Source organism: Toxorhynchites rutilus, chromosome 1 (genome assembly GCF_029784135.1).
Source record: "Toxorhynchites rutilus septentrionalis strain SRP chromosome 1, ASM2978413v1, whole genome shotgun sequence".
NCBI classification, from domain to species: Eukaryota; Metazoa; Arthropoda; class Insecta; order Diptera; family Culicidae; genus Toxorhynchites; species Toxorhynchites rutilus.
In genome coordinates, this window is record NC_073744.1 from 124,156,312 (window position 1) to 124,183,692 (window position 27,381).

Here is a 27,381-nt window from a genome sequence, read left to right on the forward strand (position 1 = left end):
AACGTAATGCAGCAGGTAAACGTATGCAGTCCGACGCTCGCTAACGCTCGGTCGGACCTGACCAAAGGATCGTCTCCTATGTTTCAAACAAACCGGGCAATCGGTGGAACACAGGTTTGCTTGCGAGAGACCGCCGCTTCCGACGGCGGGCCCCATTACATTGATCTCAAAATAAATTTCATCACGAAGTAATAAACTCATGATAAAAATTGTGCTGCGGCGGCAAATACGTAAGTAGCATTTTTTCTTATCTATTCTTTTCACATTTTCATTAAAAAAACACAGCGAAGTCTTCAACATCTTTTTCGAATTTCCTCATTACAATTCCTCAGTTTACTTCGTAACTTCCTAACAGCAGATTCGACAAAACTCATAAACTGATTTGTCGGAATTTTTCCTTCTTCATTCGGGTAAACATCTCATTCGGGTAAATGTCGCATTCGGGTAAACGTTGCATTCGGGTAAATGTTCATTCGGGTAAATGTCCATGCGGGTATATATTGCATTCGGGTATTTGTTACATTCGGGCGAGTGTCATTCGGGTATGCGTTAAATTCGGGTAAATGTGCTTCGGGTAAACGTGTTTCGGGTGAATGGAACACAACCATGCATAGACCCTCATAGATCAAATCTATAAAAATTAAACGATTCCATAATGGTTGAGATTTCATGATATGCGGTAAATGATTTTTCATCAAATATAATTTTCTATACATTTTGTTATATCACAAGAGCAGTTAGTCTTATGATAATAATGTCTGTATAGTTTTTCATACATAATTGCGTGTAAAATTATTTTCCCAAGGTATTTTAATTTCATCAATTTCCACTAGTCGTCAAAGAATTGAGCCAGTATTCTGATAAAAATATACGTGGAATTAGGTAGCTGATTCGTTGTTGAACTTTTCTTGAGTCGAATTATATTTTTAAATTAATGAAACGAAGTAACTTTTAGAGGTAAAAATGAAACCAGAATTTTTGTGTACTTTTTTTTTAAATGGGCAGCGGCTGATTAATTTGGCGTTGAATTGTTCTTTAGTAAACTTTTCGAATTTTATAAGTGATGTATTGATAAGGATTTAAGCGGAGGAAAACTAAAAAGCAATGCAAATAGCTTTTCGGGCAAGGTTAGTAAAAAATCAACGAGTCGTGAGTAGTTCTGAATTCGAAACACATCCATATTGCTTCCTTTTTTCACGGACTTGCAAATATATTCATTGCTCTTCACCGAACTACAGAGCTTGACATTAATATGAACATTGAATGTTTGCTTGGCTGATGCGAATATGGTAAAAGCGTTTCCATTTCATTACCATTTTCGCTTCACAAAAATAGCTCAATGTCGCATGGTAAGGCTGCCACATTTGCACACACCGATTGAACTTTAGTTGCGATCCATTCAGGTAGTTCTGATTCCATATGATTTCAAAATACAGTAGAATATTTGATCGGTGGATGGATCGGGAATTTCATTTATTTCATTTGATTAATTTGTCAACAGATAAAATAACTACCACAATGACATAAAAATTACAACTTACACTACACATATTAATTCAAAACACTACGAGAACAACTCATATTTTTCTAACGCGAAACATTAAAGTCAAATACATCGTAGCATCTGTTGAAGCTCGTTGAATCCATCATTTGTTCGTGAGGGACGGTTGTATAAAAAAACATGCGAGCGTAAATTACGGCGGCGGCTGTTTATGTTGAGACAGCTTAACAGCGAAGTGCAGTTGATGTTGCCTTGAAGCAGGACATTATATTATTCTTTTGTTCAGAGCGTATTTCGTCGACTAACCAAACCAAAAATGTGCTTTTGTCATTCAACCGAATACATCCAGCAACATGTTGGACGGAATACGTGTAATTTTGTAATGGAGCACATTAAAGACTTCTTTTCTTTTGTTTAAACACACGAGCTGTCGTTTGAACAAAGGCTGTGTCGGTGTTGCTCATGATAGCGTCTAGCAAGTAAATGTATTCTGTTGATTGTATCATAGGAATCGCGCTCTCTACCTTTGCGTGACCATGAATTATTGGCACAGGTCAAGAAATCGTAGAATCAATTCATCAATTCATCAAACGACACACATAAGAATCCATCAGACGCACTTTCTTGTTTGTTTCGTCTCTTCCAACCACATGTTTCAAAATATTAATTCAAAATGAGTAATGATGTTTTTAATGATTGAAGTAATGGCTATGGAGACCCCCCTGAATCATTTATTTGATATTTTTTATATAAAAATACAGATGTCGCGATAAAAAATAAGAGATAGCGGTGAAAATTGATTATATATGTATTTTATCAAACCAAATTTATACAAAAACAAAATTATTCAGAAAAAAAATTCTTGCATAGGACCACCCAAATAGATATTAAATATACAGTAATCGGTATCCTAGCGGTATCATATATAGTTTACGACCTATTCTCATGCCTACCAAGTTATTTGAGTATAATTTCATTAAAATTGGTCGAGCCGTTTCGGAGGAGTTCGACCACGAACATCGTGACACGAGATTTTCATATATATAGATTGAAAACAAACCAAAAACGTTTTATCTTTTCATGCAATGTCATTTGTCTACAACTCATATACACAATAAACTAAAATATAAACGTATGATATCCGTGAACCAGAAATTTGTAGTTTGAAAATGCTGTATTTTTTGTCTTCGTTTTATCATTTATATCGAAACTACAGGCGTTTCGAAATCGCTTAGAAATTTCGACCCTTTAGTCCTCAATACTTTGTCAAATGAAGATCTATAAATATTAGTGCGTGCTCTCTACTCCATCTTTTCTTTTCTTGAAATTATTTTTAATTGAGAAAAAAATCTATGCATATAAAATTGTTTTATATATTTTTGTGCGCTTCATTAACTCGAAAAGTTCGCCACTGATGGAGCTCATATTATGACATAATATAAAATCCACTTCAAGGATTGTTGTTGCTGATGCCAACCCCTCAAGAAGTTTTAAGATTTTTAGATGGAATAAGCACACTTCTGGAGTAGAGCTGTGAACGTAAATCAACTTTCTAGTACTGAATACTTATTCTTGGTAGTAGCAACACATTTCTCTGCAAGTGTTGAAAAAATCGTGAACTAAAATTGTATCTGATAATGATTTCAAATCCCTTTTTGTATTTGATTAGCGTTGCTCAAGTTCAATCTTTGGAATTGTGTGATGTAGATTCGGATGCGGATTGTTCAACTGTATATTGCGCGTGTCCGTGTTGGCATACTAGGTAGATAATTTACAGATTCATAGAAAATTCACTGATAATAGAAAAACTAAGTATTACAAGTATTTCAAAATTAAACTCATATGAAACATATGCTTTGCTTTGCTACTCATTTCGTTGCCATAAAACTTCAATGTGCCACAGCGAGGCGTGGCAGAGTACAGCTAGTAGAATTTGAAATAAACTTAAATGGAATTAAAATGTTTCCGCTATTCAGTTATTTCCTCAATTATTCTGATAAAATAAGGAAAAATGTCCACGTGGACAACAGGGGGAGGGGTATGAAAATGTCCACGCTTGTCCACGGAGGGGGAGGGGGGAGTGTAAAATCGTGCTTTTTCTGTCCACGCGGTATGTGGACAGCCCCAAAATTAATTTTTCGAACTGCCGTACTTTTTTCAAGCCAATCGCGAACAAGTTATTTAGATTAAAATCAATATCTATAGAAATGGATTTCTGTCTGTCTGTCTGATTCTTATGGACCCGGAAACTACTGAACCGGTTGACATGGAAGTTCGTATGTAGGAGTTTTTGGGGCCGAGAAAAGTTCTTATGATAGTTCGAGACATGAATTTCTGCATTACTCGAGAATTAATCAAGCGAATGAAACCAAATTAGGCATATGGAAGTTTTAGGTTGCAATAAATGTTTCTATGGTGGTTAGACACTCCACCCGTCTCTCTAAGGGGGGGAGGGGTTTGCCATAGAAATGACACACTAAGGTCTGCATCACTTGAGAACTAATCACGCAAATTGAACCAAATTTGGCATATGGAGGTTTTAGGGAGCAATAAATGTTTTTATGGTGGTTTGACACTCTTCTCCCCTCTCTAAAAAGGGGGTGGGGGAGGGGGAGGTTGCTGAACAACTCGAGAACTAATCAAACAAATGGAATCAAACTTAGCATATAGAGGTTTTAGGAATTGATAAACGTTTCTATGGTAGTTCGACACTCCTTCCCCTCTCTAAACGGGGGCTCCCATGCAAATGAAACACAAATTTCTGCATAACTCAAGAACTAATCAAGCAAATTGAGCCATATTTAGCATGTTGAGGTTTTAGGGGACATGGAACGTTTCTGTGGTGGTTCGACACACCTACTCCCTCTCTAAGGGTCATAAAAATGAAACACAAACTTCTGCATAACTCGAGAACTAATGAAGCAAATGGATTAGTCAAACAATTATTCCATGTAACGGAGAAACATGTTATTTGCAAGTGGATGAAAAATCTTACACGAGAATTGTGTCTGAAAATAATCTGATATTATAATGTCGAGTTTTGGTAGAACTACTGAAATTTTATAGTAAAGGGTGTGTCACATCAAATTTCTGTGTGTCACATCAAATTCGCTCAGTAGACATATCCTTTTGAAAATTTAGGCAGTAAAATAAAAACTATTAAACAACTTTTGGCATTTTCTTTTTATTCATACTTCGAGCCCAAGCCCGTATGCTCGCACCTTCCTCTTTACCCCGTCCATAAGATTCTGTACAACGTCAGGTTGTAGTTTTTTTTTGAACAGAAATCCATTTTCTCTTGTAGTCCGCCTCCGATTTGACAACTTTTGGGTTCTTCCGGAGGGCCTGCTTCATAATCGCCCAATATTTCTCTATTGGGCGAAGCTCCGGCGCGTTGGGCAGGTTCATTTCCTTTGGCACGAAGGTGACCCCGTTGGCTTCGTACCACTCCAACAGGTCCTTTGAATAGTGGCACGAAGCGAGATCCGGCCAGAAGATCGGGCCCTCGTGCTGCTTCAATAGTGGTAGTAAGCGCTTCTGTAGGCACTCCTTAAGGTAAACCTGCCCGTTTACCGTGCCTGTCATCACGAAGGGGGCGCTCCGCTTTCCGCAAGAGCAGATCGCTTGCCACACCATGTACTTTTTGGCAAACTTGGATAGTTTCTGCTTGCGAATCTTCTCCGGAACGCTGAATTTGTCCTCTGCGAAGAAGAACAACAGGCCCGGCAGCTGACGAAAGTCCGCATTGACGTGGGTTTCGTCGTCCATTACCAGGCAATGCGGCTTCGTCAGCATTTCGGTGTACAGCTTCCGGGCTCGCGTCTTCCCCACCATGTTTTGCCTTTCGTCGCGGTTAGGAGCCTTCTGAACCTTGTATGTACGCAGGCCCTCCCGCTGCTTGGTCCGCTGGACGAATGAACTTGACAAATTCAGCTTATTGGCGACATCCCGGACCGAACTTCTCGGATCACGTCTAAACTGCTTAACTACGCGCTTGTGATATTTTCCACTGACGGAGCATCCATTTTTGCCGTTCTTCACCTTCCGGTCGATGGTTAGGTTCTCGAAGTATCGTTTTAGTACTCTGCTGACCGTGGATTGGACGATTCCCAGCATCTTACCGATGTCCCGATGTGACAACTCCGGAAATGAGTGTACAGGCTTAATTCACGACGCTCTTTTTCGTTCGACGACATTTTTCCAAATTTACGAAAAATTTACAGTGAAGCATGGCCAACGTGATCTATACACTCTTATCTGATTATAAGCGAAAGCTGAAGATATAATTCCTAAAAATTAAATTTCTACAGCGTTTTTTCCGTGATGCAATTTGATGTGACACACCCTTTAAAAAATAATTTTAAAGGGTAGATTAGAAGATCAAGCAATGAACAGTTCTGCGATTGGACCCATGAACGTGCGCTTAGTAAAAAAACGTGGATGTGGTAACGAAAAATAATTTTTTTGCGGGATGAAGTTTGCCTGGTCAGCATATAAATTCACACCACAGGAAGAATCATACTCCACTCTAATGGACCTATAATAACAGGAAAATAATTTTACAGCATAAAATCGTTTCTGAATTCCCATTGATCATTTTAATATCTTTTTCGTTGTTTTTCACACCATAAAAGCCTGCCAGCAACAAAACCGAAATCATACCTTTTCAGGGTGTAGCAATTTTTCCAAATTAAAATCATGCAACCTTTTAACTGTACTCATATTTTTGTGTCCATTCCATTTTTTTTTCTCTACTGCTTGGTTCCATTAAACAATAGTCCACGAGAAAAAGGGACTGTTTTTTTCTGGTTTTTCCACATTATGCGCACTGCGCATTGTTTCGGTTGGCGGACGGAATTAGTCTATATTTTATTTAGTGACCGCGCTTTATCTGCTCTCCCCTTCATTTGCCCCTAATTAGAGGTGAAACGAACGGAGAACAAAAAATCTCCGTGTTTATAGCAATGCGTTTTTCGAAATCACGGACGCGTGCATTTTTTTGGTGTATCTCACGAATTAAATCTCGCCAACGCCAGAGATGATTTTATTTGCGATTTCTGCTTTTTCTCTGGCGTAGATCCCGTAGTCCCCAGTGTCACACTGTCCGCTCTGCCCAGTGCCGAGTATTCTGAATCTGTGCGCGGTGGAAAATATTTTACAGCATGCACAATTTATATTTATTTAATTTTAATTAATACCATCGTGCAATGATTTATAGCAAGAAATGTGTGGAGGGAAAGAAACTCGGATTTGCTGTTGGTGCCCACACATACACACAGTTGGTAAGATCGCCATGTACGATTTTCCCAGAGCCTTAGCTCGTCACACTCGAGGACATGTAAGGCTGTTCGCGGCTGAAAAGCGTCATGGATTGTCGAACTAATATTGAATTGCGTTGTGGAAAGATAATTTTCGTCTCACAAACTCATCGGGTTTTGAACGAAACCAGAATGAGTGTTTCGTGACCTACAGCTGGGGTTAGCTCCATGCAATATAGACAGACAGGAGGTCTAAAGAATGAGACTAGCAAAATTTTGTGAATGTTTGAACAATCTCTAGGAAAAATAGTTTCAAGTTTCAAGTTTCAAGAACTTCGAAAACCCCGTTTCAACTTGCCCCGGTATACCTTACTTGATTAGATGCAATGAGGATGTTGGTCAGTGTTGAAAAAAATCATCTTCGCTAAGCTCAAATGCTTAGATTTTCGGGCTAGGTTGCATCGAAAACCTATATTCCAAACGAAAATCAAAATGACAGATCCAGACAACCAGTGAATATGAGCAGATGAACTTTTATTCTTCAATATTTTTTGAAGTTTTATTTTTCCACCCAGTGTCATTTTAATCTTGATTATTCAAGATGCCAGAATTAAATTTCATTTTAGCCAAATGAATATCAGCTGTTGTTTACTTTCAACCTGAGGCAGCTGTGTGCGATTGGTTTTTATTTATGCCGTTGTTACCTTCTCGTCAAACAAAATCCTGCGCGATTTCTTGCAATGTTCGTTTCATCAAACTCTGGCGTTTTTGTTCTCTAAATGGTCCAGCCTGAGTAATTTTTTTATTTTTAAATTTTGACTCATAATCAATGCCAAAACGAATATCGTTTCGAATGTGATGAATATCAATTTGTTGCTTTTTATATTCAAATTATAAACAACAGCAAAGTTATGAACCCCACTCAATACCGCATTCATTCTTTATAGCAAATTTGTTCATGCATCAGCGATATGAACAAACTCATTTGTTATTGTCTTCAATATAATGAGGGCAGTGTGTTTCAAGCTGAAAAAAAGTCATTTATACTGAAATAGAATCATATTCGTTAAGGCTGATTTAGACGATGCTAGTTAGCGCTCTAGTTGAAGTATCCAGAGAATAGAGAACAGACACTCTGTTCAAGTTAGAGGCCAATTACCTGTTCGATACTGGTACAAGTAACTTGAACAGAGTGTCTGTTCTCTGTTCACTGGATACTTCAACTAGAGCGCTGACTGGCTTCGTCTAAATCAGCCTTTACTCGTGACTATTTGTTGATATTCTAAGACACTGATGTTGGTATTAAACTCTTATTAACACGATGCAATGGATAAGCAGTAGGCGAGGTGCGGGAAAGAGGGACAGTGGAGTAAGATGGACAGATGGTTTATTTGTATAGTTAAACTAGCTGACCCGGCAAACTTCTTCGAATAAACCTCTCCATTCCAGAAGAGGGAGGAGTGTCATACCATCATAGAAACATTTTTCGTACCCAAATACGCTCACATCCCAAATTTCGCTCGATTTGCTTGAATAGCTCTTGAATTTTGCAGAAATTTGTGTTTCATTTCTATAATAGCCTCTCCTTAGGGAGAGGGGAGGAGTGTCGAGCCACCATAGAAACGTTTATCGATCCCTAAAACCTCTATGTGTCTAGTTTGATTCCATTTGCTGGATTAGCTCTTGAGTTATTCAACCCCCCCCCCTTTTTTTTTGAGAGGGGGAGGAGTGTCAAACCACCATAGAAATATTCATAAACCTAAACCTCCACCTGCCAAAATTGGCTCGATTTGTTTGATTAATTCTCGAACTACGCAGAAATTTGTGTTTCATTTGTATGGCAGCCCCCCTTAGAGAGTGGCGTGGAGAGTCTAACCACCCTAGAAACATTTATTGTACCCTAAAACCTCAATATGCCCAATTCAGTTTCATTTGCTTGATTAATTCTCGAGCTACGCAGAAATTTGTGTTTCATTTATATGGCAGCCTTCCCTTAGAGGGAGGGGTAGGGAGTCTTACCGTCATAGAAACATTTATTGCCCCCTAAAACCTCCACATGCTAAATTAGGTTCCATTTGCCTTATTAATTATTTCCCCCTCCCCCTTAGAGAGGGTGGTCGAGAGTCTAACCATCATAAAAATATTTATTGCACCCTAAAACCTCAATGTGCCTAATTTGGTTTCATTTGCTCGATTACTTCTCTAGTAATGCATAAATTTGGTTTTCATTTGTACCGCAGCACACCACACCGCCCCCCCCCCCTCCTCTAAGAGAGGAGGGAGGAGTATCTAACCACCATAGAAACATTTACTGCACCCTAAAACCTCTGCATGCTAACTTTGGTTTCATTTGCTTGATTAATTCCCGAGTAATGCAGAAAGTTGAATTATATTTGTACGGCAGCCTCAAACAAAAATGTTTTCTTTTATTGTCTGTTCAAGTTTTTATGTATGGAAAATTATCCTTGAAAAGAGTACAACATCGCATGACTTAGTTCATTATATTGAACAATGATATGGCCGCAACAAGTATAATATTCGCGACTGTTGATTTGATTGTGAAGTTGTAGACGCTCTTGGTGATCTTGACATTAAGATTTATGACATGAGGCACGTTATACTTCATTCGCGGACAATAACACCTCTTATCACACTTGATCCATAGTACAATGGCTTTGATCTGTAGTACAATTTTGCCGGAAACAACAATCCTCTATGCGGCTTGAATCATGTGGCCTTCATACCGCTAGTGGTGGCCAATCTTACCCCGCATGATTTTAATATCACAATTTTTATACCTTTTTTGATTTGATTTATCATATAACATTATGAAATAAAAGTAAACCTTCTGATAATCAACGTGATTGTGGAAAACATCCTAAAGATCGATGCTGACACAATGGAATGCTTCAGTGTTGTATACATTGTGTCTCATGCTTAGGGTGGCCGTCATACCCCGTCCTCCCCTAATCGTTTTGTATTGTCTTTTATGTTGCACATCGATTAACTCTCCTATACTCGCGCGGAAAATCGTAACTCGTATACTGCATCTGTCTCTGTGGTATCGCTATTGTGTACTTTTAAGCGTTATTGGTATTTATTTAAAGAAAATGATATAGTTAAATGGAAAAAACTTCAGAAGATATTTTTGACGTAGGACTACGTCTTTCATTTCTATACCGGGGTGTGAAATCAATGTTTCGAAAACGAAAGCGTTACGCCGGAGACCGAGATTTTAAGCGTTAATAGCTCCTAAACAATCGAACGAAATGGTATGATAAACACATCATTCGAAAGATAAAATGTCTACACGTCATATACTTATTACTTTTTCATCCAAAAACTTGTTTCAATAGTCTTAAAATTGCTTTCAAAACAGGCTATCGAAATCACCAATCGGTATGTAAGCGAGCACCGCTCGGAAATCAACTCAGTTATAATTGAACAGCGATTGAAGAATGTTGTCGCTGTTATGGTGAATTTAACTTCGTTTATCATGAAAGCGTTGATGAACGGTGTCACCAAGACCCTGTTTGTGCACCTTAGGCTAGAAGGGAATCCATCAGGAGGAGAGTGATGCCCCAAACGGTTCCGCTTGATACATCGGAGCAGCCGCCAAACACACATACACGCGCGGAACTATTTTCGTTTGGTTGCCATCCAGCGTCGACATAATTCCGGAAAGATGTTCTCGTTGCTGGAAAATAATCTGCCAGTTCCCCTGGGAATTGAAAAAAACATTCAAGCGAATGAGTTTATTTTTATGTTTTCTATCCATATAACACTGCGACCAAATATATTTGGTTTTGTGATTTTTCAATCAAGTACAATTAACAAGTGGTTATCGAGTTAGCATTAACCACTGGTGAGCTTCGAGTATCGAGGAGAATCTGGAAAGATGTTATCGTTGCTGAAAAACAATCTGCCAGTTCCCTTGGAATTGAAAATTACATTCAGGCGAAATAATTTATTATGTTTTCTATCCATATAATACTGCGACCAAATACATTTGATTTTGTGATTTTTCAATCAAGTGCGATCAACGTAAGATCACGTCTTTCGGTAATTTATTAGAGGTGCAATGAACACTGGCAAACGATGTTTATTCAACAGTTTCTCAAACGAGAAATGGGTGTTGTGAGAAAGGATGAGCGAACGCAAAAATAATGTAGACTGATTTGATGCAATTTTGTCTATTGGAAATGGAATAAAAATCATATCACAATACAAGCAATGTATTATGTATCATACAACTTTCGTGTGATTGCTTCTTTTGCTGAATATTGTGCCTTCAACATAACGTTCTCGTTTTCGAAGTCCCCCAATTATTCATTTATCCATTCTTTCAGAATTGATTCAGATGCAACTAAAAACAAATGATAACTAAATTAACGATAGTCCTACGTCACCCTTGCGATTATAACACAGATATAACCCACTTCCTATTTTTTCTTTAACTTCATTCAGTCATTTAATTTAGCCACCTCAATAACTCTCGGTCTAAGGGGGTCTCCGTAGCCACATTGGTTGCGCGTTCGCTTGGTAAGCGATCGATCGTGAGTTCAAAACTCAGGGCCCTCATTGACCATCTTTGTGTTGTTACAGAATAACTACGTCCACGCAACAATCATCAGCGATGGAGATCGATCCACGGTCGAAATAAGATCCATACAACTGCTCTGCTCTGCAAGACACATCGGGCTGCTGTTCTATAAATAACTCAACAATGATCAATCAACTGTCTCCGCTGTCCGGTCTAACTGGATAATGGAAGAACAGAAGGAAAACTCGCCTAAATGGCTACTGCGTAAATGTGTACCATATGCAATGGTTATAGAAGGGAATACTCTAAACGCCGAAAAATGTGTAATGTGCTAATTATAGATATGATAAACATGTGACATGTACACGATTAAAATTCGGCTCTGTTTCAGCTAAAATGCTAATGCGCCCAAAATAAATAAAAGGGATAAAAAAATAACTCTCGGTCTGTCAGACCTATGCGCGAGTATAGGAAGGTTAAAAACGTGTGCCTCGAGTGGATATTTCATGTTTTAGAAAGAGAATTAAATGAGTCCAAACCATATCAAGAGAATGTTGTGGCTATCCGGCGACTCATTTTTTGAGTTTTTGGCCAAAAATCCGTTCACAATGATAACCTTGTGGATATGCCTATCTTTAAATCTGTTGTATACTATTATATATGGGGTATGTTTTTATTGTATTTTGTTGTTATAAATGTATGCTTTAGTACTTAGTAGCATCACCTTTCGGTTTGAATTACTTTTATATATGTAGAATTTGCATGAATTAATCTTTGGGCATCGAATTAGAACGCACCCCTAGCGTACAAAATCCCAATAAAAGTAAGTAACTTTGTGGTTGAAATCTTTCAATCTCTTTTCGAAACCCGATATGCGTCTGCTTCAGTACAACTTTTTATGTTCTGTCTCGTTTTTGGTTATAATCAAATGAAAAGCATTGCTTGCGTTACCTCCCATCACATCTCATTTTGTGTAGCTAGTAGGGCTAGCGATGTGTTTGAATATTTTGAAGGGAGCATATCGCCCACTAGATTCGCACACTTCCAATCTCATTCTAGTTGTTCCATCAACCACTATTTCTGTATCACAGAATGCATCATTATCTTTTTCAGATTTTGCATCCGATAGGATACGCATCCTTTTTCTGTGAAGAGCTTATTTCTGATAATTTTATTTTCAACGCCTCCTGCTTGCATACTTTCATTAGATTCCAAAATCTCGATTTCATCCTCGTTTTGAATCACTTCATTTCAATCCTCATCCGAGTCAGAACAGTTCACACAAACACTGATTATGTTTTGCCAAATTTTATTTTCTCTTCTAGACATACTTCTAGAGGTACATTCCTATATATTTATTATTGATGTTATGTTTGCACGTTTACTCAAAATTTTGTTATTGTCGCATATCCGTAGAGATAGGTATACCACATAGAATATTTTAATATGCAACACATTTCGAAAATATAGAGCACAATATATATTTACCTCGATCAATGAATAAAAGTCATTACAAGAAGTGTGTCCCTGAGCGTCCGTTGGATAATCCGAGACTGCCCGAAGCCGAACGGTGATTGTCTGTTGATAAGATGGCGAACAATGTCCCAGCCCACTCGATGGCTATACTGACGATGCCCGTGTTGCCAGAACAGGGCAGGCCACACGTCTTCTCTCCTTTCAAACAAAAAATAATAATAAATAAAAAAAGACGTAAAAACAAATGCATGAGAATTTCGTTCCAGTGTTATTTCCTCCACAGAAAACACCTCCTATGGGATGTATGAGCTAATTGCTGACGTTCCACTAACAAAATATCGAGTCAAGTACTGTTCTCCATACGGTCGTTCCGAACCCGTATTTGTTCTGCGCGGTCGCCCCGTGCGGTGTAAAAATGGAAGTGAAAATATTTGCGCATCGGGACGATCGTATGAAAAAATGATAATGATAAGAGTGTAGATCGAGACGATCGTGCTGTCTAAAAATAGAAGTAAAATTATTTGCGGATCGGGACGACCGTATGAAAAAATGATAATGATAAGAGTGTAGATCGAGACAATCGTGCTGTGTAAAAATGGAAGTAAAAAATTGGTGGGTTATATCTATAATATAACCGCAAGGTTGACGTGGGACTACCTTAGCTTGGCAATCATTTGTTTCTATTGATTAATTTTTTGATTGAATGAAACAATTTCCGAATTCAATATATTTGCTTTGTGAGCAAAAAGGTTTTTTAATGCCATGTAAGATCAATTCATGCATTGTGAGATTATGTTCTTCGTTACAAGTAAATTTTTTGGCAATTCTTTTGCGTTTGGTATGATGGTTTTGAAGTATGTGTTAGGTAAACACATTTCAGTCGGAACAAGTCGGCCCGACTTGCATGTATTTGCAATGCCACTTTCCCCACGCTCCATGGATTTGAAGTCTGCGTTAGGGAAATACATTTCAGTCGGAACAAAAATGCCCGCGACTTGTATGAATTGTCAATGCCAATTTCCCCACGCCCTTTGGATTTAAAGTCTGTGTTACGGAAACATTAGTGCTCCCGTGGCCGAGTGGTTAGCGTCATAACTAACATGCCGGGTGTTCGGGTTCGACTCCCGTTCTGGTCGGGGGAATTTTTCGTCAAAGAAATTTCCTCCGACTTGCACTGTGATCACGCGTATTCTAGAGCTTGCCACTCAGAATGCATTCAAGGCGTGTTATTTGGCATAGAAATCTCGGCTAAGTTCTAATAAAAATGACGCAAGTAATACTACGTTGAGACGGCGAAGTTCCTCTAGAAACGTTAGTGCCATTGAAGAAGAAGAAGAAAGAAGAAGTTAGGGAAACATATTTCAGTCTGAACAAAAATACCCCCGACCTTCATGTATTTGTAATGCCGATTTCTCCAACGCTGTTTGGTTTTGAAGCCTGTGTTAGGGAACATATTTCGACGAGAACAAAAGTCCTCATACTTTCTTGCATTTGCAGTGCCGATTTACCCAAGGCTGCTTGGTTTTGATGGCTGTGTTAGGGAAACCGTAAATCGGGCCAATCAAAACGAGGCAGTTAAGGCGTTTAGATAACGCCTCACATTTCACAGTTATTCAATTGTTTAGCTAATAAAAAATAACATTTTATTAATTGCGATAGGAGCGTAGAAATATTCCCTATCAATTGATACAAATATCTTTCCGATCCAGTAAGAAATATTCGAGTTATAAGCATTTGGAATCTTTAATTTTTTCTTGCATGTTCTGTGTTTAGGTTTTCATTTTACCCTCCATATACTCCGGTTAGACGTAGTCCCACGTCAAAATATTTGCGAATCGAGACGATCGTATGAAAAAAATTATAATGATAAGAATGCGGATCGGGAAGACCGTGTTGTGTAAAAATGGAAGTAAAATTATTTGCGGATCGAGACGACCGTATGAAAAAATGATAATGATAAGAGTGTAGATCGAAACGATCGTGCCGTGTAAAAATGGAAGTGAAAATATTTGCGGATCGGGACGACCGTATGAAAAAAAGTTACAGATGGGTTGTGTCCGAGACACGACCGCATAGTTGACGTAGGGTTCCGTTAGGCTATCTGTTGATTTTGGATATGTTTGAAGAATTACATCGTTAAACTCTTTGATAATGATTTGGTGTCCCTGAAAAGGGCCGTTTTGTTTGGTTGCTGGGTATTGTTTGTTCACTCCACCAGTGTTCACCGAGTGATGATGACAGAAGGATGGTAAACAGTCGTTGTATGGTGCGTATCAGATAACAGACACCGAAGTGGAACGAAATATGATGAAAACCGCCCTCTGTGATCCTAGACGAGACGCCTCCTGTGATATGTGTGGATGGAATAAAGAAAAAAATACTCACCAATGTAATATAAGATAATTACCAATACCGAACACAATTATCAATTTTTCTCATCAGAAAAAAAATATGACTTTAATATAGAGAAAACATATTTGAAATGGAAAAGGTAATTTTCTTTTATAATTTTTATTTTCTGAGTGTTTATTCAACCCAATGCGAATTTCAATTGGACTAACAACACCTAATACTATATGTTGAGCATATGGGAAATCACTGTTTCTTCACTATTCCCATTTTTCTCGCCGTATAAATTTTCTTTGGGTGAAAATGAACACAACAAAACAGACAACTTAAACCAAACGACCCATTCTCGAGCGAGAAAAAACCTTGGTTTCTATTTACGAAAATTGAAATAAATCGTTTCATATATCAAGTCATTTTTAACACAACTGCTACCACATACAATTACACTTACACTTGTGAGAATTTTTTCATAACACACGATCGGTCATTGATATGAAATTTCACGAAGCAACCAACATTAAAGTTCCAAATTTAAATTTTATTTGCTAGAATTAATCGTATCACGTACCTTACTTGCAATACAAAAATGCCCCCGACTTGCATATATTTGCAATGCCTATTTAGTGATCCCCGATAATCGTTCGATTAATCGATTAATCGAATACTTCCTAAAGAAAAAAAAATCTGCACAACATATAATCAAAGCGAACGAATAATTTACGTCGATTAATCGATCCAAAACCAGAGCAAAAACCCGTACGGCCGCTGCAGTTTTATCCCGAAAATAAATCATTATCTTTGACGCTTCCCTCAGCTCCTAAACGAAGCTCAATACCGTCGATGCGAATTGAGCTTCGTTTACGAGTTACATACCACGTGGACAACTTTAGGGGGGGTAGGGGGTAAGAAAATGTCCACGTTTGTCCACGGTGAGTTCAGATAATGTCCACGTGGATACGTTAAACAAAAGTTCTTTAAAAGCACATTCAGATCTGTTTTCAAAAATAAATGAAATCTGTTCTGCAGTTTTGAGAATGTTTAAAATTTCGCCCATTTTGAGTACTCCATATTTATACATAAAATGGTTATTACGAATATTTTTCCATATCAGCGAACTTCTCCGCTCAAATATGTATTCTGAATGAAACTCACATAAACGGTGAGCGATCAAGTTTCCATTGAAAGTAGAGGATCATTGTTTTCAACTTCTAAGCTACGTCATTTGAGCATAAACTGAACTTTGTGTTCTAGGTTCAAGTCTACGGAGAGTAAATTTGACATGGCGAACTGCTGATACATTTTTATCTGCAGAGTACATGTGAGGTGTTGATAACATGACGAAATGACCGGAATATTTGAAGGATTATCTAAATAATTTGGGAAGGGTTTAGGGAAACGAGTGCTATCCAAATCTCTATACCTGCACTTGTGTAATAGAAGAACCAGATTCAGTCCACCTTTTCTAAGTACCCTCGTTCCCGAATTCTGAGACGATATCTTTAATACGGCTGAGTTAGGCGTCCTCAGCACCGGAGAGCGGTTTTTTGCGGATCACTTTGTCCTACCGAACGAAAGATTGGGATGTTACAAGTGAATTTTCCGTTAATTAGTACATGTTATTACAACATTCGTGTTTTTTTTAAGAGGCTTTGAATCCGGGATTAGATTACATATTGTGCACCACAGCCAAGAGGAAACTGCTATCAATTAGATCAATGGCATAGTGGAAATCACAAGCGATAAGTCTTCCTATATTTGAAATTGAACTTGACAACTCCACGTTTTATGGAATTAACCGCATCGAAAATATTTTTCTTTCCAATTGGAGCATTTTAGGCATCCAAAATATTGTTTTATTTGTTCTAATTTTCGCTTCATTATCCGAACTTGTATCTCGCTGTCAAAGTTCAGTAAAGAAGTATGCCGAAATCCATTGGTTGTTTCTCCATTGGAATGTTTTCGGCACATTTTTCTTAATAGTATCTTGATTAGCTTCATTCAATACAACATTCAATTGTGCTAAATCATTTCAGAAGTCTTCAGAAAAACTATGTTCGATAGACACTTGTTTCTCGGAGATTTTCTGCAGGCGATTGATTCTATTGCCAAATAAGTTTCTCTAGACTTTATTTCATGCGTCACTTGATTATAGTTTATTGATTCAGCTGTGATTTTACGATTACAAAAAAAGTTTTTGCTAGATTGTGCAGTTCTACTGCCGTACCGTTTTAACCATTAGAAAAGCAGATATGCATTGGTCGTTGGTTTTCTCGAATGTTCTCTAAAAGCGATTTTGAAGAAGCAATATTTTGGGCATAATATCAGTTATCATAGTGGAATTATTACATGAATGATTGAATAGATTTCCATACGCATTAGAGATGAGATGGAAAAGAATGATTTTTTGTTTTAGTAACTTTAACCCACCATTTCATACAGTTGCCATTACCGAGCTTTTCCTGCAGCCAACGATTTCACAGATTTTCAAACTATATATTGCTAGGTAGAGGTGCAATCAATCAAAACATAGAACGGTAACGGTATTGAATTAAAGAGACTTTAAACTCTGAGAGTTCATTCGTCTTTAAAACATAGAAAACAACCGCAACTACTAATAAAGCCTATTCGCATTTTTTTGACGTGGGACTACGTCTAACCGGAAAATATAGGGGGTGAAATGGAAATCTAGGCACTGAACAAGTAGGAAAAAATGCAAGATTTGGAACGCTTATAACTCTAGCATTTCTCGATAGATCGCAAAGGTTTTTGCATCAATTGATAGGAAATATATCTACGCATCTATCATAACGAATAACATTTCATTTTTCATGAGATAAATAATTGAATAATTGTGAAATATCAAGCATTGTCAAAATGCACTATGTGCCCATTTTTGATTGGTCCATTTTGTGCTCCTCAAATCGTACCGACCAAAACGGGCAACCAGAGCAGCAGCGAAATAGAATGAAGCACGATTGGAAAGGAAAAAGAAAAAAATGAACGAAACATTGGTCGCAGTCTCACACATGCGTAATTCTCGAGCCAGCCAGTCAGCTTAAAAATCCCCGCTCCGCTGCCGTAACGATCATTCTCATTCAAACCGTACACCACATCGGTTCGCATCACAACATATCAACAAACCAACCCAAGCAGCCATGTCTGGACATGGTAAAGGAGGAAAAGTAAAGGGAAAGGCAAAATCCCGCTCGAACCGTGTTGATCTGGAGTTCCCCGCAAGGGTAGCTAGGACGAGCGCGTTAGTACTAGTGCACCAGTCCACCTAGCCGGCGTTATATAGTTTCGGCCGCCGAAGTGATCGAGTTAGCTGGCAAAGCTGCTCGCGACGATAAGAAAACCCGCATTCGGAACAGAACACATTCGGTTCGGTGGACATCATGACAACAACAGGCAGTTGCAACGAGTGGCGAGTGGCAAACGCAATCGCAAAACGGCAGCTGGTAGCAGAAGAAAAAAGTTTGATCTTTATACAAACTGCTTTGGTGGCAAATCCAGAACAAGGCGGCATCGAGGGCGTTCGAAATGGCTTTTTTCAAAACCACGAGTACTAAGTTTTCTAAATTGGAACCATTCCATAAAGCAAGGCGCTTTTCAGAGCCATTAAACCTTCCAAGAAAGAGTTTAGGAAATACAGTTCAATGCTTTCTAAAACATTATCCAAAATAATAATAAAACACAAATTGATTTTTTCATAATTTGTTTGCCAGGATATGATGAGTATGTGAATTTGGCAGTTGTTCTGAGCTTATTGATAGTTGGGGACTTTCCTGATTATACAATTTTCATCAATTCTTAAATTGTTTCCAGATTGAAAGTACAGTAATTTACAATTAGTTCGACATTTAGCTAATTGAACGCACATGTAATGCGACTTATTTAGTTGGACATTTTTGTAAACATAGAGATCCAAATTATGACCCCACAATGAAAGTCGACACTGTACCACTGTCATCGCAAATGTTCAATTACAGGTTAAAATCGCCTCCAATGCGACACTGAGTGGCGCTTCGGCACGTCGCATTGAATGTAATTTACTGTACAACATGTCACAAAGCTGGATAGGAAGAAATTTTCCAACTGTGAAAGCTGTGGCGAGTGGCAACAAATCGCTAAACAGCAAGGTTTAGCCGAACAAAATGGGGATATCGAGTGATAACAAAACAATAAACTCTTTAGATTGAAGATAATTTTGTGATCCTGAAAAGGACCCTTTTTAGCCTGCATGTGAATCCAACGAGCGAACAAATCGTAATGAATGTATTTTTTTGCCATCGCTCCCTTTTAACGCTCATTCGTTCGTCTCGTTGGACTCGCCCCTCTGGCTGAGTCTGCCGATTTGTCTCTATCCTGTGAGTGTGTACCGCTAGAGTATAAAACACGCGGACCCTAAAAAAATATCTTATTTTCTTTCAAACCGTAAACCCGTGTGGTTGTACGGCATCGGCATCGTGGACGTAACAAAGGAGGACAAGTTAAGGGAAAGGCAAAGTCTCACTCGAACCGTGCAAGTCTCCAGTTCCCTGTTGGTCGCATTCACTGATTGCTCCGCAAGGGTAACTAGGCCGAACGGATTGGTGCCGGAGCATCAGTATACCTAACAGCGATTATAGAGTTTCGGCCGTCGGAGTGCTCGAGATGGCTTTCAAAGCTGCTCACGACAATCAGAAAACCCGCATCAAGAACAGAGCAGCTTCGGTTCGGCGCTTATCAAGGCAACAATTAGTTTCAGTGAGTGGCAAAGTGTTTCTCCGGCACGTCGCATTAAATGTAATTTACTGAACAACATGTCACAAGCTGAATGGGAAGAAATTTTCCAACTGTGAAAGCTGTGGCGAGTGGCAAACGCAATAGCTAAACAGGAAGGTTTAACCGAACAAGATGGGAATATCGAGTGATAACAAAAACACAACACCAAAGGTTCTTTTCAGAACCCCCAACATTTTCATAAAGAGTAAACAGTAAACTAATCCATTTTTCAGGTAGATAGGTAGGTATTCACGTAGGAGACGAAAATAAAACAATATATTTAAAATATATATTTAACAAAAGCTGTCTCCTTTGTATAGTCCTACGTCACTCCGGTTATGTCCCCGACATTACCCACCCGTCTTTTTTTTGACGTGGGACTACGTCTAACTGGCGTATATGGGGGTAAAACGAAAACCTAAACACAGAACATGCAGGAAAAAAATGAAAGATTCCGAATGCTAATAACTCGAACATTTCTTACTGGATCGGAAAGATGTTTGCATCAATTGATACGGAATATTTATACGCTTCTATCGCAATTAATAAAATGTTATTTTTCATTAGATAAACAATTGAAAAACTGTGAAATGTTAAGCGTTATCTAAACGCTCAAACTGCCTAGTTTTGATTGGCCCGATTTATGGTTTCCCGAACACGGACTTCAAAATCAATGTGCCTGGGGGAATTCACTTTGCAAATACATGAAAGTCGGGGGTATTTTTGTTCCTACTGAAATGTTTTTTCCTAACACAGACTTCAAATCCATGGAGCGTGCGGAAATTGGTATTGCAAATACATGCAAGTCGGAGTCATTTTTATTCCGACTGAAATGTGTTTCCCTAACACAGACTTCGAATCCATGGAGCGTGGGGAAGTTGGTATTGCAAATACATGCAAGTCGGGGGCATTTTTGTTCCGGCTGAAATGTGTTTCCCCAACACAAACTTCAGAACCAAGGTGTCTGGAGAAATTGGCATTGCAAATTCATGCAGGTCGGGTATATTTTTCTTCCGACTGAAATGTGTTTCTCTAACACAGACTTTAAATCCAAGGAGCGTGGGGAAATACCATCGCAAATACATGCGATTCGGGGGCATTTTTATTCCGGCTGAGATGTGTTTACCTATTACAGATTTCTAAACGAAGGTGTCTGGAGAAGTCGGAATTGCAAATACATGCAAATCGGGGGCATTTTTCTTCCGACTGAAATGTGTTTGTCTAATACAGACTTCAAAACCAAGATGTCATCATACCAAACGTAAAAAGACTGTCATTAAATTTACTTGTAATCTATCCAAATGCATGAATTGATCTCACATGGCAATACAAACAAATAATTGCAAAGCTAAGGTAGTCCCACGAAAACTTTGCGGTTATATCATAGATATAACCCACCCATTTTTCTTTTCAAAATAGGATTTAGCATTATGATCCGAATAAAACGATTCCAATGTTGCAGGCTCCGGAAGTGGAGCAGTTTGCGTTGCATCGAAAGAAAGATGCGCTGCCTGAGTCAAGAATTGTCTAGTGTAATTGTGCCTCACGAGCACTCCGAGAAAAATCTGGATATTCAATGCAGAATGGTCGCTAGGAATTTGTTATTAAAACAAGTTTTCAATGCGAAAAAAACCAAAACGAAGGAGTTCTTTTTCTTCTTTAATTGTTTTTTTTCTTTTTTTTTATCATTATAAAAACAAAAAAAAACTAATACTAATTTAAAATTGAATATAGACACAATGCAATTATTTCTTTTTTCCCAATTAAAATATATGGAAGAATGTCCACGTGGACAACAGGGGAGGGGCTTAGTCAATGTCCACGCTTGTCCACGGAGGGAGAGGGGGGAGTCTAAAATCGTGCTTTTTCTGTCCACGTGGTATGTGGACAGCCCCTTAGGGGAGCGTAAAAGATAATAGCTGATTTTCAGGCGGAATTAACGCTTTTTTGATTCCAGATGGCTTTCTCTAACAAATGAGAAATATTAGTCTAACTGATTATTTCTCTCAGTGTGACGATTAATCGATTAATCGATTATTTAGGGCGATTAATCGTATCGAATAACAAACTGCTGAAAAGTATTCGATCAGTGGATGAACGATTAATTTCAAAAATCGGGAATCTCTAGCAATGCCGATTTCCCCCAGGCAGCGTGGTTTTGATGTCTCTGTTAGGGAACACATCTAGATAGGAACAAAAGTTCCCCCTACTTTCATGTATTTGCAATGTCGATTTCCCCCAGGCAGCTTGGTTTTGATGTCTTTGTTAGGGGCCCGCCGCATGTGTCGTCAATTTCGACCAATCCGAAGTGGGTATTTCCGTTAAGACAAGGGATGAGATTTTTTACTTGTTCGATAGTTAGTTTCATGACATATATTATTTTCTTCTACATAAAATAAAAAATTGTTATGGAGTGCCGAAATCGATTGACGCAAAAATCTGATCAATCCATCATGAAATGACTGGACAATTTTCACGATGTGCTCGATTTTCGATTTTCAATTTGTACCCCAATATGTTCCCGAAAGACATCCTACGTCAAAATGATAATGATAAGAGTGCGGATCGGGAAGACCGTATGAGAAAATGTTAATGATAAGAGTGTAGATCGAAACGATCGTGCTGTGTAAAAATGGAAGTAAAAATATTTGCGGATCGGGACGACCCTATGAAAAAAATGATAATGATAATAGTGTAGATCGAGACGATCGTGCTGTGTAAAAATGGAAGTAAGAATATTTGTGGATTCACAAATAATGAAATAAATGATAATGATAAGAGTGCGGATCGGTACGACTGTGCTGTGTGAAAATGGAAGTAAAATTATTTGCAGATCGGGACGACCGTATGAAAAAATGATAATGAAAAGAGTGTGGATCGAGACGATCGTGCTGCGTAAAAATGGTAGTAATATTATGTGGTCGGTCGTCCCGATCCGCATTTCTTTCCATTTGTTTGTACCCATACGGTCGTCCCGAGCCGAACCCGTTTTTGCGGTCGTCTTGATCTGCGCTTATCCACTTTTATTTCACAGTTTCACCGTACGGTCGTCCCGATCCGTACTTATGATAAAAGATTGATCTATTTTTACCTTGCTATATTTATTATCGTTTACATCGATGCTACCATCTAAAGGAAACTGAAAGAACTTATCAAAGTATCAAAATATTGAAGACTGGTTCAATCTATTGGCAATTCTTTTTTTTTTTTAATGAACACAAACAAAACAAAAAGATTCTCCACGCGAACGAATGCATTCAATCGTGTTTCTGTTAATAAAAATTCCACGCCAAATCAATTCCATGAACAACACGCGTATACTTGACAAAGTAAACTTCCTAACTGTGTTAGCGAACAGTGATATAGCCAATCGCAGTGTAACGATCCCTTTTCGACACCATCGTCATCAATCCACCACAATAGAAGACGCCTAAACTGACATCGTGTCAACGATTACTATACTTCCATTCAGGGATGAGTTATGATGTGATAATTCGGTGTAAAATGTCCCTGCAACGGTTGCTGATCCCGCGCAGGCTGGCTAGCCGAATATATGTACCCGCCGTGAAATGGACAATACATTGTTTAATTAATTTAGTACACACATTCGGCTGACCGAAAAATAGCCGGACACAATCAGAAGGCTCTGGGGGGACACCTGGGGTGGGAAGATAATTGAACTATTGAATTTCGACTGTGTTTGATAAAATTTATCAAACGAGCCGAGGGCACCGTTACGCGAGCAGCACAGGACTGCCGCGACGGACTGAATGATGCGGATTCTTGGTCTGTCGGACGACGGTACCTTCTGACTGGGCCAAAAAGCGGTGCAATCAAACCGGCTGGAACTAATTCATTTCCCAAAACCCATTTTCAATTCGTTTCAATAGGGGGGAGGGCCTCTCTCTGTCCCTCTCGAAGGCCGGCTGGGAGTTGGCCAACCACACGAATTCCACTTCCTTCGTCGCGGTGGTCAGTACCGCTTTTTGGGGGCTCTCTAAATTTAGGCGAGAGTTGTAAAAGTTTTTCTGCTGGCTCCAAGGATTGCGTGTGTACGGTTGGACGACCGCAAATCGTTCCTGAGGTTTTCGGTGTGTGTGCTCAATTTACGACTTTCCTCTGGATGGCCGTGGGGACGGGAGACGGAACTATCCCGTGGACGTCAGTGAGGCTAAAACTGCAACGTGTTTCACACGTTAGTGGAAAAGTAATATTTGATGGTGTCATCATTTTGAGCCGCGCGTCAATTATCGCGGTCCAGCAGGATTGCACCGCCGAATTCGCGCCCGTTTTCCGTGTGACGAACGCGCGCTTTGGTCGCGTTCTGTGAAAATGTAGCAACGGTGTGGTCATACCGGGCTACGGATTCAAGAGCGCTTTTGGAATAACATGGATTTGTGCAGATCTTTGCATACCTTTCCGCCCAAAAACGTTATTTACGGTGTCAATGATTTGGTAAATCGAGCTCTAATCTCGTCCTTTCGCAGCCGCAACGTGGTGCTCTATCAATCCGGCTGACTACGGAGGAATCTAGCTCAGGCAGCCACTCGAGGCTGGCAATTAATCATTTATGACACTGCTGCATTCGTTGGGCAATTTCAATGTTACATTGCCCGACGTTCGGCGTTATCCGTAAACCGTCTGTCCGTCCGTCCGAAAATTGCGAATCAAAATGCAAGCTTTTAAGGAAAATAGTTTGACAGCTTTTTTTTCTGTACAAATACTTCGACAGTCGCACTAGTCGGGACATCTGCTACTCTCCCATCTGCCACATCCAAATTATGAAACGCGAAAATCATAGCTCTCGCTTTCGTCCACACGTCCGAGAGCCCCACGTGCTAATTATGGATGATCCAGGGATGTGTCCGCCCCGACACATGTGCTTCGATTTAAGCATGCATCAAACTCCTCTCGTGACAACGAGGATAATTGCATGGTGACACAAAAACAATCAAACCACATCGATGCGAATACGTGTTTACCGTTGCGGACACGGCGAGGTTGACGAGAAAATTTGTAGCTTCTGCCGCCGGTAGCTGTAAAGTACGCTGATTAATAGCTACGATCACAAATTCACCGGATATTTCACGGACCGTTAATTTCTCATCGACACTCCTTTCGGAGATTGCGTTTGATGATGCTTGAAAGTGATTTACCCCCCACACACACACGGACACGGCGAATGCAATTGCACCGAAACTCGTCTCATCTTATGGGGGCTAAGAAGTTCTCATAAGATATATAGGTTTAATTGGACAACTGGTGCAACATCAACGGTATCATTATAAACGCCTCATTTGCTGTGCCACTTCACCGCCTCAGCGAATTTATTGATGTCCTTGCGACTCTCATAACCTATTTGGTGCCAAAATCAACACCACCAATTGATCGGTTTTTTTCTCTTTGACAGCGCGCGCGATGGCCGATTACTTCGAGGAGCTTGGGTGTGAACCGATTGCGGCGGATCAAACCGAGAGCCACCAACTGCTGCTGATGGTTCGCTTCCTCCAGCAGAATGGGTTCTTCGCCGATGACTTCAGCGCGGACAGTTTGCCCCCGCCTGCCTCCAAAGAGGTCGTGAAAAATCTCCCCGAGAAGGTGGTCACCCAAGATGACGAGCGGTGCGCCATTTGCATCAAACCAAATGAGGATGTAAACGAGGCCTTCCTGGTGCTGCCCTGTAAGCATGATTTCCACAAGTCCTGCATTATGCCGTGGCTGGAGAAGGTAAACAATGGGGGAGTGTGCCATGTTGTACAAATTTTACAGAATTTTTTCCTTTGTCATGCTTATTTAGACGAACAGTTGCCCACTGTGTAGACACGAGTTGAAAACGGACGACGAGAACTACGAGGAGCAGAAGAAGTTCCGTCAGAGAGCTGCCAGGAGAGAGCAGGAGATTGAAGAGTTACATAATTCCATGTACGGTTGAGATGCTCGATGGGTGATTTCAATATTTGATTTACATATAAAATATAAATAAAAATAATCCCAACTTGGAACGCGGTTTAAAACGTGGTGAAGGTCCTTAATGAAGGATTCAGAATTAAGTGATTTACTAAATAAAATAAAATCGCTCTTTGAATTGTTATTTTCATGAATCTCAAAAATGTGAATATCACAAAAGCTTGAGCTTGAGCTTGGTTAGACTGTACACTTCATAGTTGCTCTCCGTGATTGACCTGAACCAGTGAAATTGCGCGAAGAACGCTTGGAAGTAGCAAACCATTCCATTGTGCCAGTTTCGGGGGATCGAACTTTAAATAGTCAAAAACGACGCCGGCCAGGGGAAAGAAAGGATTATTAATGTCATACTCGCCGCCTGAATGGGCAGTAGGGTCGCCCCGATAGCGTGGTTCCCTTACAATTATCATGTAAGGGATAGTTGTTAGTAGGAAGAGGTTAAAATCAGGATTCACCGAGGTAAGTGATATGATTATATAAACGCGAACTATCGACCACTCGACGACACGAAATCACTTTTGTGTCACAATACGCGACAGAGATTATCTTTTATCTCGAAAATATGATCTTGGTTTGTCCACTTTTTGAATGTTCTAGTTCAGCGCACTTGTGTCAAATCAAGTATTCAAATGTTTCAAAACATATAAATAAAATTGTCTTTTTCAAGATTTATAGTAGTTTAATAGGATATTAGCCGACCCGGCATAATTCGTCCCGCTCAAGATTTATTTTTTGTTATCAATACCTTCAAACATTCACGTTACTAAGCGCACGTCCATGAGTCCAATCGCAGAACTGTTTATCGATTGATCTTCTGATCGACCCTTTAAAATTACCTTTTACTATAAAATTCCTAGTACTTCTACCAAAACTCGTAATTAAAATATCAGATTATTTTCAGACACAATTTTTCAACCACTTGCAAATAACATGTTTCTCAGTTACATGGAATAAATGTTCGATACAGAAAATATGATAGAATAAAGACAGCCCTAAATCGGACAACTACTTCTTCGAGTTTTGCTCTTATCAACATATTCGGTGATCCATTTTAATTTATACAGATCAGTGGTTTTCATCCTTTTTTGCTCCATTCCCCCCTCTACGAAAATTAATCCCAGTGCTTCCCCCTATCAAGATTTTGTAAGAAGGTCTCTGGCATATCAGTAAAATAATGAAAGGAAAACGAACGAGTTTCAAGTTATATTTTATACTTGTATCTGATTACAAAAAAAGGTATATAAAGTCCGTCAAGTCAGTATGGCACCTGCGCCTGAGCAATTTCCGCTAAAATCGTAATTCTTGAGAACGTTGTCGAAAAGCACACCTCATGTGATCTTCGATATGTACTCTGTTACGGTGTTTCGTTTCCATCAGCAGCACTGTAGGAAATCCTGATTAACATTTTTTTTCTCTATTATAGTGGCTTTCAACACATTTCGACTGGTTCGTCACTTTTACTTCCATTTTTTGGAAGAATGTCGGGAGTAAGAATTGAACTCGTGATTGTGGTATTCTAGATTTAG

The 27,381-nt window shown here is 39.2% G+C and overlaps 1 protein-coding gene across 2 annotated transcripts in view; it reads left to right on the top strand.

Annotated features, from left to right (window-relative positions):
* LOC129763410 (E3 ubiquitin-protein ligase RNF181) overlaps positions 1–25,976 on the top strand; it is a 68,596-nt gene extending 42,620 nt beyond the window's left edge. Inside the window, exons 1-3 of one of the 2 annotated variants that reach the window (XM_055762447.1) lie at positions 11,246–11,967; positions 25,302–25,618; positions 25,689–25,976. In XM_055762447.1, the coding sequence (XP_055618422.1) occupies positions 11,928–11,967; positions 25,302–25,618; positions 25,689–25,823 (492 nt within the window). In that variant the 5' untranslated portion in view covers positions 11,246–11,927 and the 3' untranslated portion in view covers positions 25,824–25,976. Of the gene's footprint in view, positions 1–11,245; positions 11,968–25,301; positions 25,619–25,688 lie in introns of those variants that run through there. The other variant, XM_055762448.1, reaches the window with a different exon arrangement.
* The last annotated feature ends 1,405 nt before the right edge of the window (positions 25,977–27,381 follow it).